Source organism: Triturus cristatus, chromosome 6 (assembly GCF_964204655.1).
Source record: "Triturus cristatus chromosome 6, aTriCri1.1, whole genome shotgun sequence".
Taxonomy (NCBI): domain Eukaryota; kingdom Metazoa; phylum Chordata; class Amphibia; order Caudata; family Salamandridae; genus Triturus; species Triturus cristatus.
The window spans coordinates 215659000-215675917 of NC_140589.1; the positions used below are offsets into that span (position 1 = coordinate 215659000).

Sequence of the window (16918 nt, forward strand, 5' to 3'; positions counted from 1 at the left end):
CCCCCTCCTCCTCCTCCTCCTCCCTAGTCCTCCTCCCTCCCCTCCTCCTAGTCCTCCTCCTCCCTCCTCCTCCTAGTCCTCCTCCTCCTCCTAGTCGTCCTCCTCCTCCTAAGTCGTCCTCCTCCTCCTAGTCCTCCTCCTCCTCCTAGTAGTCTTCCTCCTCCTAGTAGTCCTCCTCCTCCTCCTAGTCCTCCTCCTCCTCCTAGTAGTCCTCCCTCCTCCTCCTAGTCCTCCTCCTCCTCCTAGTCCTCCTCCTCCTCCTAGTCCTCCTCCTCCTCCTAGTCCTCCTCCTCCTCCTAGTCCTCCTCCTCCTCCTAGTCCTCCTCCTCCTCCTAGTCCTCCTCCTCCTCCTAGTCCTCCTCCTCCTCCTCCTCCTCCCCTCCTCCTAGTCCCTCCTCCTCCTCCTCCTCCTCCTCCTCCTCCTAGTCCTCCTCCTCCTCCTAGTCCTCCTCCTCCTCCTAGTCCTCCTCCTCTCCTAGTCCTCCTCCTCCTCCTCGTCCTCCTCCTCCTCCTAGTCCTCCTCCTCCTCGTCCTCCCTCCTCCTCCTAGTCCTCCTCCTCCTCCTCCTCCTCCTAGTCCTCCTCCTCCTCCTCCTCCTCCTAGTCCTCCTCCTCCTCCTCTCTCCTCCTCCTCGTCCTCCGTCCTCCTCCTCCTCCTCCTCCTCCTGTCCTCCTAGTCCTCCTCCTCGTCCTCCTCCTCCTCCTCCTCCTCCTCCTAGTCCTCCTTCCTCCTAGTCCTCCTCCTAGTCCTCCTCCTCCTCCTCCTCCCTAGTCCTCCTCCTCCTCCTAGTCTCCTCCTCCTCCTCCTCCCTAGTCCTCCTCCTCCTCCTAGTCCTCCTCCTCCTCCTCCTAGTCCTCCTAGTCCTCCTCCTCCTCCTAGTCCTCCTCCTCCTCCTCCTCCTAGTCCTCCTCCTCCTCCTAGTCCTCCTCCTCCTCCTCCTCCTAGTCCTCCTCCTCCTCCTAGTCTCCCTCCTCCTCCTCCTCCTAGTCCTCCTCCTCCTCCTCCTCCTAGTCCTCCTCCTCCTCCTCCTCCTCCTAGTCCTCCTCCTCCTCCTAGTCGTCCTCCTCCTCCTAGTCCTCCTCCTCCTCCTAGTAGTCTTCCTCCTCCTAGTAGTCCTCCTCCTCCTCCTAGTCCTCCTCCTCCTCCTACTAGTCCTCCTCCTCCTCCTAGTCCTCCTCCTCCTCCTAGTCCTCCTCCTCCTCCTAGTCCTCCTCCTCCTCCTAGTCCTCCTCCTCCTCCTAGTCCTCCTCCTCCTCCTAGTCCTCCTCCTCCTCCTAGTCCTCCCTCCTCCTCCTATCCTCCTCCTCCTCCTCCTCCTCCTCCTCCTCCTAGTCCTCCTCCTCCTCCTCCTTCCTCCTCTCCTCCTAGTCCTCCTCCTCCTCCTAGTCCTCCTCCTCCTCCTAGTCCTCCTCCTCCTCCTAGTCCTCCTCCTCCTCCTCGTCCTCCTCCTCCTCCTAGTCCTCCTCCTCCTCCTCCTCCTCCTCCTCCTAGTCCTCCTCCTCCTCCTCCTTCCTCCTAGTCCTCCTCCTCCTCCTCCTCCTCCTAGTCCTCCTCCTCCTCCTCATCCTCCTCCTCCTCCTCCTCCTCTCCTCCTCCTCCTCCTCCTCCTCCTAGTCCTCCACCTCCTCCCTCCTCCTCCTCCTCCTAGTCCTCCTCCTCCTCCTCCTCCTCCTCCTCCTCCTCCTCCTCCCTCGTCCTCCTCCTCCTCCTAGTCCTCCTCCTCCTCTAGTCCTCCTCCTCCTCCTCCTCCTCCTCCTCCTCCTCCTCCTCGTCCTCCTCCTCCTCCTAGTCCTCCTCGTCCTCCTCCTCCTTCCTGTCCTCCTCCTCCTAGTCCTCCTCCTCCTCCCGTCCTCCTCCTCCTCCTAGTCCTCCCTCCTCCTCCTCCTCCTCCTCCTCTCCTCCTCCTCCTCCTCCTCCTCCTAGTCCTAGTCCTCCTCCTCCTCCTAGTCCTAGTCCTCCTCCTCCATCCTAGTCCTCCTCCTCCTCCTAGTCCTAGTCCTCCTCCTCCTCCTAGTCCTAGTCCTCCTCCTCCTCCTCCTCCTAGTCCTCCTCCTCCTCCTAGTCCTCCTCCTCCTCCTAGTCCTCCTCCTCCTCCTAGTCCTCCTCCTCCTCCTCCTAGTCCTCCTCCTAGTCCTCCTCCTGTCCTCCTCCTCCTCCTCCTATCCTTCTAGTCCTCCTCCTAGTCCTCCTCCTCCTCCTCCTAGTCCTCCTCCTAGTCCTCCTCCTCCTCCTCCTAGTCCTCCTCCTAGTCCTCCTCCTAGTCCTCCTCCTAGTCCTCCTCCTAGTCCCCTCCTCCTCCTTCCTAGTCCTCCTCCTAGTCCTCCTCCTAGTCCTCCTCCCTAGTCCTCCTCCTAGTCCTCCTAGTCTCCTCCTAGTCCTCCTCCTAGTCCTCCTCCTAGTCCCTCCTCCTCCTCCTCCTAGTCCTCCTCCTAGTCCTCCTCCTCCTCCTCCTAGTCCTCCTCCTAGTCCTCCTCCTAGTCCTCCTCCTAGTCCTCCTCCTAGTCCTCCTCCTCCTCCTCCTAGTCCTCCTCCTAGTCCTCCTCGTCTTCCTCCTCGTCCTCCTAGTCCTCCTCCTCGTCCTCGTCCTCCTCCTCCTCCTCCTAGTCCTCCTCCTCCTCCTAGTCCTCCTAGTCCTCCTCCTAGTCCTCCTCCTAGTCCTCCTCCTAGTCCTCCTCCTAGTCCTAGTCCTCCTCCTAGTCCTCCTCCTAGTCCTCCTCCTAGTCCTCCTCCTCCTAGTCCTCCTCCTAGTCCTCCTCCTAGTCCTCCTCCTCCTCCTCCTAGTCCTCCTCCTAGTCCTCCTCCTCCTCCTAGTCCTCCTCCTAGTCCTCCTCCTAGTCCTCCTCCTAGTCCTCCTCCTAGTCCTCCTCCTAGTCCTCCTCCTAGTCCTCCTCCTAGTCCTCCTCCTCGTCCTCCTAGTCCTCCTCCTCGTCCTCCTAGTCCTCCTCCTCGTCCTCCTCCTCGTCCTCGTCCTAGTCCTCCTCCTCCTCCTAGTCCTCCTCCTCGTCCTCGTCCTCCTCCTCCTCCTCCTAGTCCTCCTCCTAGTCCTCCTCCTCCTCCTAGTCCTCCTCCTAGTCCTCCTCCTAGTCCTCCTCCTAGTCCTCCTCCTAGTCCTCCTCCTAGTCCTCCTCCTAGTCCTCCTCCTAGTCCTAGTCCTCCTCCTCCTAGTCCTAGTCCTCCTCCTCCTAGTCCTAGTCCTCCTCCTCCTCCTAGTCCTCCTCCTCCTCCTAGTCCTCCTCCTCCTCCTAGTCCTCCTCCTCCTCCTCCTCCTAGTCCTCCTCCTCCTCCTAGTCCTCCTCCTCCTCCTAGTCCTCCTCCTCCTCCTAGTCCTCCTCCTCCTCCTAGTCCTCCTCCTCCTCCTAGTCCTCCTCCTCCTCCTAGTCCTCCCTCCTAGTCCTCCTCCTCCTCCTAGTCCTCCTCCTCCTCCTAGTCCTCCTCCTCCTCCTAGTCCTCCTCCTAGTCCTCCTCCTAGTCCTCCTCCTCCTCCTAGTCCTCCTCCTCCTCCTAGTCCTCCTCCTCCTCCTAGTCCTCCTCCTCCTCCTAGTCCTCCTCCTAGTCCTCCTCCTAGTCCTCCTCCTCCTCCTAGTCCTCCTCCTCCTCCTAGTCCTCCTCCTCCTCGTCCTCCTCCTAGTCCTCCTCCTCGTCCTCGTCCTCCTCCTCCTCCTCCTAGTCCTCCTCCTAGTCCTCCTCCTCGTCCTCGTCCTCCTCCTCCTCCTCCTAGTCCTCCTCCTAGTCCTCCTCCTAGTCCTCCTCCTCCTCCTAGTCCTCCTCCTAGTCCTCCTCCTCCTAGTCCTAGTCCTCCTCCTCCTAGTCCTAGTCCTCCTCCTCCTCCTAGTCCTCCTCCTCCTAGTCCTAGTCCTCCTCCTCCTCCTAGTCCTCCTCCTCCTCCTAGTCCTCCTCCTCCTCCTAGTCCTCCTCCTCCTCCTCCTCCTAGTCCTCCTCCTCCTCCTAGTCCTCCTCCTCCTCCTAGTCCTCCTCCTCCTCCTAGTCCTCCTCCTCCTCCTAGTCCTCCTCCTCCTCCTCCTCCTAGTCCTCCTCCTCCTCCTAGTCCTCCTCCTCCTCCTAGTCCTCCTCCTCCTCCTAGTCCTAGTCCTCCTCCTCCTCCTAGTCCTCCTCCTCCTCCTAGTCCTCCTCCTCCTCCTAGTCCTCCTCCTCCTCCTAGTCCTCCTCCTAGTCCTCCTCCTAGTCCTCCTCCTCCTCCTAGTCCTCCTCCTCCTCCTCCTAGTCCTCCTCCTCCTCCTAGTCCTCCTCCTAGTCCTCCTCCTCCTCCTAGTCCTCCTCCTAGTCCTCCTCCTAGTCCTCCTCCTCCTCCTAGTCCTCCTCCTCCTCCTAGTCCTCCTCCTCCTCCTAGTCCTCCTCCTAGTCCTCCTCCTAGTCCTCCTCCTCCTCCTCCTAGTCCTCCTCCTAGTCCTCCTCCTAGTCCTCCTCCTCCTCCTCCTAGTCCTCCTCCTAGTCCTCCTCCTCCTCCTCCTAGTCCTCCTCCTAGTCCTCCTCCTCCTCCTCCTAGTCCTCCTCCTAGTCCTCCTCCTAGTCCTCCTCCTCCTCCTCCTAGTCCTCCTCCTAGTCCTCCTCCTAGTCCTCCTCCTCCTCCTAGTCCTCCTCCTCCTCCTCCTCCTAGTCCTCCTCCTAGTCCTCCTCCTAGTCCTCCTCCTCCTCCTAGTCCTCCTCCTAGTCCTCCTCCTAGTCCTCCTCCTCCTCCTCCTAGTCCTCCTCCTAGTCCTCCTCCTCCTCCTCCTCGTCCTCCTCGTCCTCCTAGTCCTCCTCCTCGTCCTCCTCCTCCTCCTCGTCGTCCTCCTAGTCCTCCTCCTCGTCCTCGTCCTCCTAGTCCTCCTCCTAGTCCTCCTCCTCCTCGTCCTCGTCCTCCTAGTCCTCCTCCTAGTCCTCCTCCTCCTCCTCCTCGTCCTCCTAGTCCTCCTCCTCCTCCTCCTAGTCCTCCTCCTAGTACTCCTCCTAGTCCTCCTAGTCCTCCTCCTCCTCCTAGTCCTCCTCCTCCTCCTCCTCCTCCTCCTCCTAGTCCTCCTCCTCCTCCTCCTCCTCCTAGTCCTCCTCCTCCTCCTAGTCCTCCTCCTCCTCCTCCTCCTCCTCGTCCTAGTCCTCCTAGTCCTCCTCCTCCTCCTCCTCCTCCTCCTCCTAGTCCTAGTCCTCCTAGTCCTCCTCCTCCTCCTAGTCCTAGTCCTCCTAGTCCTCCTCCTCCTCCTAGTCCTAGTCCTCCTAGTCCTCCTCCTCCTCCTAGTCCTCCTCCTCCTCCTCCTCCTCCTCCTCCTCCTCCTCCTCCTCCTCCTCCTCCTCCTCCTCCTCCTCCTCCTCCTCCATCATCATTCTCCATCATCATTCTCCATCATCATTCTCCATCATCATTCTCCATCATCATTCTCCATCATCATTCTCATTCTCCATCATCATTCTCCATCATCATTCTCCATCATCATTCTCCATCATCATTCTCCATCATCATTCTCCATCATCATTCTCCATCATCATTCTCCATCATCATTCTCCATCATCATTCTCCATCATCATTCTCCATCACCATCTCCAGATGAGGATGATGATGATGACATTATCTACGACACAGGGGACAGGGCGGACAACCAACCAACAGGTGAGCCTACTCCTACAGGCTCCCCAGACCCATGGGATGACTACAACATCCTAGACGTCCCCAACGTCCCGCAGGACGATCTTTACCCTTCTAGACCCTCCCCCCCAGAGGACACGATGGGCTTTAACCAGCTACTCCATAGGGCTGCCCACTACCACGGGGTTCATCTCCACACAGACCCCATAGAGGAGGATTTCCGCTTAGATACATTTGACACTGCACAGAGGTCCACCTCAATTCTGCCTATGCTTAAGGGGGTTATTAAGCACGCACCAGAGGTCTTTATAAACCCGGTTAGGGCCAGGGTCATTAACCCTCGCATTGATAAAAAAAGATAAGGCCGCCCCAACAGATCCAACCTACATTAAAGGCCCCGCACCACTAGACTCACTGGTAATCTCCAATGCGAGGAAACGTGCCAATTCCCAGTCATCAGGTGAGGTTCCACCGCCAGATAAGGAGTCTAAACTCTTGGACGACTCTGGCAAGCGGACCGCGTCCCAAGCGGCCAACATATGGCACATTGCTAACACCAAAGCGCTCCTAGTCCGATATGACAGGGCACATTATGATGAGCTGGAGTGAATAATGCAACACCTCCCTGATAAATATAAACATAGGGCCAACAAACTAATTCAGGAGGGTAAAACTATCACTAATACCTCCATCCGTTGTGCCCTCGATGCAGCTGACACCACCTCTAGGGCAATAAATACCAGCGTCCTTCTGCGTAGGCATGCCTGGCTACGCATTTCAGGGTTCAAACCTGAGGTTCAGAGTTCCATCCTCAACCACCCCTTTGAAGAGAAACACCTGTTTGGCCCTAATGTCGATGTAGCCCTCGAAAAAATGAAAAAGGACACCGACACGGCAAAATCTATGGGAGCCTTGCAGTCGCAAGCTCCCAGGCGCTCCTTTCGCCATTCCTCCTTTAGAAGCACCACCAGAGGCTACTCCTCCGACACCGCCTCCGCTTCCTACAAAGCCCCTACCCAATCCACCTTCACTAGGGGTTACCAAAGAGGCAGTTACAGGGGTAACAACAACAAAGGCAGAGGCAAAACTAACACCTCCCGCTCTGCCTCCACCCCCACCCAGTGACTCCCTCCACTCCCCCCAGACTTTTCCACTCCAGTCGGGGGCAGACTCCACAATTTCCTTTGTCTGAGCTACCATCACCTCAGACAGATGGGTGCAACAGATAATTCAATCAGGCTACTGTCTAGAACCAACATCTACCCCCCCCAACCATTCCACCCAAACAGCGTCCAATGTCACAGGAACATTTGTCACTTTTAAAGCAGGAGGTAATCTCCCACCTAGAAAAAATGCAATAGAACCAATTCCTACCCGCCAAAAAAACAAGGGAATTTACTCCCTATATTTTCTCATACCAAAAAAGGACGGCTCTATAAGACCCATTCTAGACCTCAGACCCCTAAACCAATACATACACTCTGACCTCTTTCAAATGGTCACACTCCAGCAGGTGCTTCCTCTGCTATCCCAGAACGACTTTCTGACCACCATAGACCTCAAAGATGCCTATTTCCACATTCCCGTTCACAACGCTCACAGGAAGTTTCTCAGATTCGTAGTGGACGGTCACCAGTACCAATTCAAAGTACTCCCCTTCGGAGTCACCACAGCGCCACAAGTGTTTACCAAGTTCCATAGCGGTAGTGGCAGCACACCTGAGAAGACAACACATCCATGTCTTCTCATATCTAGACCACTGGCTCATAAAAGCCAGCTCATACAACCAGTGTGTACAACACACTCACGCCACTATCCAACTACTTCACGACCTGGGCTTCACAGTAAACTACGCCAAGTCCCATCTACATCCGTCCCACATACAACAATACCTCGGTGCCACCATAGACACCTCAAGAGCATTAGCCTACCCCAGTCCCGCCAGGATAGCAAACATACAGGCTCTTTGCGCCAAATTTCAACTACAACACTCTCCTCCAGCCCGAGTGTTTATGCAACTTATAGGGATGATGGCCACTTGCATATTCATAGTACCTCATGCAAGACTCCAGATGCGTCCTCTCCAAGAGTGCTTAGCACGCCAATGGAACCAGGCTCAGGGTCAATTATCAGATCTGGTGTTGGTAGACAGTTGTGCCCATCGTTCTCTGCAGTGGTGGACCACCAAAAACCTTTCCAAAGGGCGACCGTTCCTAGAGCCGTTTCCTCAAATAATTCTAACTGCGGACGCATCGCTCTCCGGCTGGGGAGCTCACCTACTACCTCACACCATGCAGGGCAGGTGGACACCTCAACAAAAGTTACTCCACATCAACCATCTGGAGTTACTGGCCATATTTCTAACCCTAAAAGCCTTTCAAACACACGTCTCAGGCAAGGCTGTCTTAGTCCGCACAGACAACATGACAGCAATGTACTACATCCAAAAACAGGGCGGCACACACTCTCTGCAGCTAGCACAGACCATATGGAGGTGGGCCATACCGCAAAACATTTTTCTCCTAGCCCAACATGTCCCAGGAGTCCAAAACACCATTGCAGATCTGTTGAGCCGTGAAACGCAACAAATCCACGAGTGGGAACTTCACCCACAGGTTCTTCAAACATTCTTTCAAACGTGGGGGCAACCACAGATAGACCTCTTCGCCACCCACGAATACGCCAAATGCCCAAGCTTCACCGCCAGATATCCACACCCATTGTCCAAAGGCAATGCGATCTGCATGAACTGGCCAGGCAGATTTGCGTACGCTTTTCTGCCTCTCCCACTCATTCCATTAGTGGTGCGCAAACTACAGCAACATTCCCTAACTCTCATCCTAGTTGCTCCGACTTGGGCCAGACAACTGTGGTACACCACATTGGTGGAACTCTCCGTAGTTCTGCACCAAAAGTTACACCTCTTTCCATGCCTCTTAACCCAGAACCATGGAGAGATCAGACACCCGGACCCAGCTCAGCTCAACTTTGCGATCTGGCTCCTGAAATCCTAGAATTTGGTTACCTTAATCTTCCCCCTGACTGTATGAACGTCATTAAAGAAGCTAGACGACCTACCACTAGAGCTTGATACGCAGCCAAGTGGAAACGTTTCGTGATTGTCACAACAATAATGTCAATCCATTAGATGTGTCTATCCAACACATCATAGGCTACTTACTACACCTACAAAGATGCAACCTAGCCTACACGTCTATTAGACTACACTTTGCTGCCATAGCAGCGTATCTACAAAATAGACAGCATCTATCACTCTTCAGAGTACCTGCCATAAAAGCCTTCATGGAAGGCCTTAAGAGAATAATTCCTCCCAGAGTGCCACCCTCACCAGTGTGGAACATAAACATCGTTCTCACAAGACTAATGGGGCCTCCATTTGAACCTCTACATAAATGTGAGCTTCAAATTTTAACATGGAAAACTGCTTTCCTTGTAGCCATTACTTCCCTCAGAAGGGTCAGTGAGATACAAGCACTAACCATTCAAGAACCTTTTCTGCAAATGCATCATAATAAGGTTGTTCTCCGCACTAATCCAAAATTCCTTCCTAAGTCATTTATACCTTTCACTTCAATCAATCTGTGGAACTGCCCGTATTCTTCTCGCAGCCACAAACCATTGCAGAAAGAGCTCTACACACCCTAGACGTCAAAAGAGCTTTACTCTACTACATCGAGAGAACACAACCTTTTCGCAAGACCAAACAACTATTCGTGTGTCTCACCACCACACAAAGGCAACCCCATCTCCAAATCTGGGATAGCTAGGTGGATTGTTAAATGCATCCAGATTTGCTACCACAAAGCAAAACGAACTGTATCGGTTCCCCCTAAAGCCCACTCTACACGTAAGATAGGGGCTTCCATGACATTTTTAGGGAACATCCCCTTAGACCAGCTAAATGGTCTACACCGCACACTGTCACTAAACACTATTGTGTAGATGTGCAAACTAAGCAACAGGCTAGTGTGGGCCAGGCTGTCCTCAAAACATTGTTTCAGACAACTGCAATAGATACTGGTGGTCGCCGCTAGGAGGGGGTACTGCTACACAATCTATGCACAGTGTGTAATCTGCAGCTCATATGCCTCGAACGGAATATGCTACTTACCAGTATGCATCTGTTCTTGGCATGTAGAGCTGCAGATCTACACACGATCACCCGCCTCCCCGGCTACCTTTATCTGTTCCAGTTTTATCTTATTTAGATACAGCACACATGGGCATCTTTCCTGTTTCTTACACAGCTCCATCATTTCCCTGCTGCCGAAAAACAATCTGAGGATGGAGCCAAAGCCCACGCGCAATATGATCCAAAGGAGGAGTCACATACCTCGTGACTTCCAAAGACTTTCCAAGAGAAAAACAACTGCAACATCCGGGCCCAACACCAGATGGCAATCTATGCACAGTGTGTAGATCTGCAGCTCTACATGCCAAGAACAGATGCATACTGGTAAGTAGCATATTCCTTCTGTGTGTCAAAGATAGTACAGAATCCCACTCATCAGCGTTTCACGTGTGTCCAACATGATTGCACACAGGCTGTCATTTGTGACCAACAGTTGACAACAGGCCTTCTTTTGGGGTCTGATATGTACCACCATGATGCAGGCATGCACCCTGTGACTCAAGTACCACGACATGAGCAATATGGACTTGAGGGGGAATCCAGGCTTTCATCATAGACATGACACATCTGTGTGTATTAGTTTGTATTATTCATGTTCAGTGTAGTGTTGAAGCTGTCTTAGTCTTGGGCCATGCAGACTTCACTTTACAATGTTGCTGTGTGGAGGGCCAGCCAGAGTCCTTTGGGATTGTCAAGTTACTCGGAAAAAGAAGGGTCCTGTCCGCAGTGTGATTGCTGGGTCATTGTTTTCTTAAGAATATATGTCAGTCCATGTCGAGGTGCAAGGTTGGTGTTGCAGTGTGTATTGGGGTGGACAGTGGAAGGTGTTAATCCAGGGCATGATGCAGAGGACAGAACCAGGCAGAAACCAGCCGAAGAGATGAGTTTTACTGCCTCCTTACCACTAAGGCATATTCATCCTCCTCTTTGTCCTCGGAGGTTTTATGTGCCTCACATGTGGGTGGTGGTGTTTGGTCTGTAGCGGTGTGTGACACGGACATGTCAAGGGCCGGAGATGTGGATGTAGTAGTAGCAGCAGCAGCATTCATCTGCGCACTGTCTTGGGCAGCACTCCCATGATGAGTTTCTGCAGGGCATGTAAGTTCCCATTCACAGCTTTCTTGTGTTCAGCCGTGGTAGCCATTCTTTGCGCCTGCATCCGCTCCATGTTCTCCATGACCCTCCTTATGTTTCCCAAATCACGGATGCCATCGCTGTGGCCACTCTGACTGGACAGTTGTTGGGGCGGACTATGGGTGTCCGTTAGGGACTGTAAGTGGTCCCTAATGGGAGTTAGAAACACAGACATGGCATCCAGTTTGGATGCCATGAGGCTGAACCCCACCAGCACTTGTTCAGCAAGCTCCTTCTGGCAGTCTCACACACGTCAATGGTACGCCATGTGTTCTTAGGTGAGGTGCTGGGATCCAAACGTGGTGGTGGGTGTTTTCTGCTGTGTGGTCTGTGCAGGTGCTGGGCTGCCCTGCTACTGGAGGTGGGGTTTAGAGGCTGTGCATGTACTGTTGGGGTTCGTCGTAGTAGTTGTCCTGGGGGTCTTCTACAACCTCACTGACGTGATGTAGGGTCTGCTCTGCAGGAGGTGTTGATTGTCCTTCTGCAATGTAATGGGGAGATGCAGTTTCACTGTGTTTCCATGTATGTTTACGCATTGGCGAAGTTTACATACGGACTGCATGACAATGTACATTGTGGCTGTTTGTGAGGAGATGCCTTTTTGATGCGGGACAGTGGGCATTTGTACTACATCACGGACTTTTTCTTCTCTGCTTTTCTGATGGATTTTCCCACAGGACGCGTGGGGATTCCACGGCTGTCGCTGGTTATCGCTGATTTTTGTATCGCGATTTGGGACATCGCCGCATTTTTCGCGTTGGTGTTTCACATTTTTTTGGCATCGCGTTAATTTTAACGCGGGCATTTGTCGCGTTATCGTGAGACGATCTCATGGTGCTGCCAGGTTGAGAATACTACGTTAACACGTGTTATTTTCCTGCGATAGACTGTGATATGAGAAGTTGCGTTAAGCTAATTTTGCGATAATTAACACACGTTCTTGAGAATATCCCCCTTAGTTCTCTCAAGGGAAGGACTCTGCCTCAAATACGAGCAGACTTAAAACAGAATGACCATGCGCGCCTTGGGAGGGACAGAAAAGACTAGTCAGATGACCATCCCATGGCATGTGGCTCAGAAAGAAACATACCCTGGATGAGACTTTCATTTGGGTCATTTCCTAATCAATGTCGGAGCTCTAGGAAGATTTAAATTAAAGTGCATGAGCTTCGGGGTCTCCTAAAGAAGCTTCAGTTTAGCCAGAGATTTAAATGAGCAGGTAGTCACGGAGCGGAGTACCTGCACATTCTTTAATTTAAAAGGGAGAGTGCCTGCACTTTTAATCTCAAATGCCATACTAATAATGGGAGAGTGTCTGTACTTCTGAGCACAAATGCCATACCAATAATGGGAGAGGGCCTGCACTTCTCAGCACAAATGCCATACTAATAATGGGAGAGTACGGGTACTTCTCAGCACAAATGCCATACTAATAATGGGAGAGTGCCTGCACTTCTCAGCACAAAAGCAATACTAATGATGAGAGAGTACCGGCTCGTTTCAGTAGCACCCAGGTACTATAGAGTAGTAAGTACCTGCACTTCTATTTTCCCATTTACAGCACTGAGTTTAGTGTTTTGGGTAGCACCAAGGGTTAACAAGCCCTTGCTAGATATTTGTGCGCACCCATCCGGTCACGTTTTCAGGATTCGTTAAGTCACTTGAGTCGGAGTGCTTCGAAGCTGCCATGAGGTGTATGAGCAAGAAAAATATAGAGTAAGAATGCACTCCTTTCCTTGTTTGAATGAATCATTTGTGTATTCTGTCCTCTGTTGGTGCATGCGATCAGATGCTGTGAACCGCCCCAAATCACAGCTCATACGCAAGTATACCTCAGGGCACATAACTCGCTATATTCATCACATTAAGAGTGATGGGATAAGGAATTGTAGAATTACTGATATCATGTCATGAATATGGATAACTCAAGAGTCATTGGTTTAAAGAGAGGTATGTTTTCCCACACAGCAGTGCGTCAGATGGGAGCACGAGTGATGTGCCCTGAGGTATACTTACATGAGGTGTACGAGCGTATTGGACTTTCATAAGTAGACAAATTAACAAACCGCGGAGCGAGTCCGGCTAAAGCTGTCCTGCTCATATGTAGGTCATTCATTTATCACGATATGTGCATGGAGCGGCATCCTCACGTTCCTTGTAAAGCACAATGTCACCCATATGTACCTTATCAACGCTTATATTGACATATACATAAGTACATATCTAAAGTTCTTCATTGAGAGACATGGACTCTCGTTTAAGATACTCACACTGGACCCAAGAGAGCGGGATTCGAATCCCAAATGTCCCACTCATTTCATCAAATTTTGTTATCCTGGGCCAATCACTGTATCTACCTCTGCCTCGCTTTTCTGACCAGAAATCTTTGGGACAAGGTCTGAATCTCCCAGTGTTAAACTCTGTGTAGACCTTGACAAACGCCAAATTCAGTTCAGTCCAAAAGTGCCTGGATATTGTTCGGTCCAGTGTAGCGCTTAACAAATCTTCCCACTTGCTCGGTGAGGCAATGATGATGTGGCTTAAAGGTCAGAGCTGCTGACTTTGGAGCTGGGAAACCAAGTTGAAGTATCGGCATAGGATGAGCATCATTTGATTCTGGGCGAATCACTTAATATCCCTGTGCCTAAAAAATAAATAGGTCCTTGTGCTAATGTAACTGTTACTCATGTAAAGTACTCCAATTCCTTCTGGGCGAGTTGGCGCTATATAAAAGTGCAGAAACAAGTACAGCTGCCTTAGCTCCATATCCCTGTTATTGCTATGTACTATATCGTGGTACCAGCCTCGGTCTACGCTCACCTTTCACCCCGCGGCGCTCAGCACAATGGGAGGTACTCACTTGTGGTAGCCCAGAGAGTCCGAGAGGCACAGCTCCGAGATCTCCATCAGTCCAGATAGGGCATCATCAGGCGGATGATCGGGCACAGGGGCTCAGTAGATGTTGGGGCGCCAGCTGGGAGGAGTGGAATGGTGACAGGGAACTCCAGGTAGAAGGGGAGTGGGGGAGGTTCTGGCATAGGGGATCGAACACTGAGGTGAACAGCGCCTAGTTAAGAAACAAGCATTTCCCTGCACCCAACGAGGCTCCTATAAACCCGCTTCCGGCGGGAGACTCCCGATTTTAAGCCACAAATAGTGCTCATGTGGCTGCCCCCCGCCTGAGCTTGCCTCAGCTTCAACAGACGTGAATGGGGGGAAATACATTCTCCAGATGGTCATTTGCAGGCCCTAACATGGGGACACTCCTACAGAGCTTTGGGCTGCTCACTCTTAGGGCTGGCTGGAGGCCGTAGCTGGGTTTTTTTCAGTTTTATCTAGCATGATCTTGACACGAAGATGTCAGAGTGCTTTACATCAGCACCAGTTGCATTATAGACAGGCACATTATTGTGTTAGGCACAGGGAGATGACCTGATGTGCCCAAAATCACAGGATGCTTGAGCATCTCCGCCGAGACTCGAGCCTGCTTCCCCAGCTCCAATGGTGGCCACTCAGAGAGGGGCGTAGGTCCCGCCCACTTCCGTTCTACAAGCCTGCCTGTATTGCATCACACATAATAGTACTGAGGGGTTATGGCAAAGCATGGCTCTGGAAATACTGCATCAGATGCCATTGGGCTGATGTGTGTATTAGGAAAGAAAGTTCAGACGCCTTCATGGTGCAAAGCACATGTTAAAGCCAACAGCCATTTACCAATGGATCAAGCATGTAGAGAGAACTGTATGCTGTACTCCGAGGGAGAGGTTATGGTTCAGTGGTGAGAGCTGTTGACTTGGGAGCTGCGGACTAGTGTTCGAGCCTTGTCGTCGGCTCAACGCAATTATTAGCAAATACTTAATATGAACAAATAAACGGACGCAGTTATTAGCAAATACTTAAAATTAACATGTACATTATACGTGCGCGCTTGCCTCGAAGTAAAAAAATGATAATCCTTGTTCAACACACTCGGCAGGGGATGAAACACAAACTCTGTCAAAAAGCAAGGCACATTAAAAAAGGAGATCTCCCCAAAACAGACCAAAAAAAGGACTGTTACAAGTAAAGGGGCCAATAGCCATAGGCATGCACATGGGAAAAAAGGAGGGACATGGAACACTATTAGCTAATAGCAAGTAGTGTATTTTGAAAGACACACTCAATAACAAATTGAAAAAGGGAGGTGGGGACTCACCTAGTAAAACAAACTGCATGTCTCAATGAGACAGCGCATGCGCTGCCTAGGCGAGACCTAAAAATAAGTGGCATCTAAAACCTACTATCGATTTTCACTTTGGGACCATATACACTGTTTTCCTTCTGCCAAAACCCACTTCCCTCAGAACAGCCGCAGGCCCCCTACACTGTCCACTGATGAAAGCCGACTTTCCAAACGCGAATGTTTGTGTGATCATTGTGCATTCGGAAGTTCACCACAACCGTTCATGAGAAAATGTGTTCTCCTTTTTTAAACACCACATTTCCTATGAGAGAGTTGTGTAAAACTCCCATCAACAATCAGATTTGGAATTTGTTTTGACTATGAGTCGAACCTAATTACTGTAACAGTTGCTTAGATCTGAAGGTTTTTATACTTCTGGGACACTTGAAGGAAGACAGCTCACACCCTCCAAGCCACCCATCAGTCTGTAATGTGGGAAGGAATAGCACTAGTGGGAAAACCTACTGCCAACCTTGGACCCAAGTCCAAACCAAGATGCCGAGCAATTGACAAACACTGTACAAATGATCTTTAACAGGACATGACATGACAAAGGTCAACAAAAGATAGCATAATAAAATATAACATAGATCCAAAAAGAACCAAACCATGTACACTGCATTTACAGCATGTAAGGTTTCACCATGAAGAATTTGTTGCATGACTCACCTTCATTGACTCCTCTGAGACTTTCCTAACCTTCCCCGAGATGACTTGTAAAATATCAAGGAGGGTCACAATGTTAGCAGATGACGAGGATACATTTCCTCTTTCTTGGAGCACTGTAGAGCTCATATTAGTGAGAAAGGAGGGTACTTGTTGCGTGAGGTTAGGATTTTGCAGCAGAGCCTATAGTGGAAATGTGATATATGATTAGTTTCCTGCAAATTAATGTTATTAATATTATATTTATAATATTGTGACTACTACTGCTACTACTACCACCACTACTACTGTTGATATTTTTAATATTATTGCAGGCACCCCTTCCGTACCCCGGGACATAATGCCATACTCTCATAGTAATGAATCGTTTTCAGGTCTCAGCCACTGACAGCATTATCTACGTCATGTTTTGCTCTTACGCCAACCTGTTTTCACTGGACCTCTAGAGAATGTGTGCAAAAATAAAACTAACTCTCCATATCTTTTTACACTTAATAAAATCTATTTAAACAACTACCTTCATCTCATTCTTTTTCAGTAATGTGATAATAGGACATCTATTGAACATTACAGAACGTCTCTGAGTCAAAGATAACATAGTATTAACATAGATCCTGATTTACTGTGCCTACATGCAAGAAATTCTCAGCCATGCACTCTAGTACAGTAAACATAAGTTCACCACCACCCCTGCTGATAATATGGGTCTTGATTTTCTTAGAATTCCACATAAGTATTCTCATTTATAATCGGGGTATACTAATTATTCTCTAAAACAGGATGCCTTTATGTGCTACACGGACATTGAAAATATCAAAACATCACAAGGACCAATTAAGAACATAGGCAGACTGATTCCAATATAGACACATGTCAAAGATACATGCTGATGGGTAGTGTAAACCCTTTACTACTTGTGGGATTTTATCAGTCTTTGTTCAGTGAGTTGCCCGCTTTTGGTAATCAAGAGGTACACGTTCATGGTTGTATGATATTGCCCTTTATTTTTTATTTCAGTCCTTTTATGAAGACCTCATTTACCTTCCCTGTTTTACAACGGTATCATGGAATGCTTTTTGGCTCATGATGCAGATCTGCATGTACTAGCAACCTCTTGCAGTTTCCATTTTTTGATTTTATAAATTTGATTGGATTTGATCCCTGTGCA

At 50.8% G+C, this 16918-nt stretch overlaps 1 protein-coding gene across 6 annotated transcripts in view; it reads right to left on the reverse strand.

Annotated features, from left to right (window-relative positions):
• The window catches only part of LOC146816667 (adhesion G protein-coupled receptor F5-like), a 531046-nt gene that overhangs the window by 129951 nt on the left and 384177 nt on the right, over positions 1-16918 (reverse strand). For all 6 annotated transcript variants that reach the window (XR_014962931.1, XM_085610566.1, XM_085610564.1 and 3 more), the window contains exon 13: positions 15754-15933. Coding sequence is in view for 5 of the 6 variants with exons in the window: in XM_085610566.1 (XP_085466692.1) it covers positions 15754-15933 (180 nt within the window). In the remaining variant the exon portion in view is untranslated. The remainder of the gene's footprint in view (positions 1-15753; positions 15934-16918) is intronic.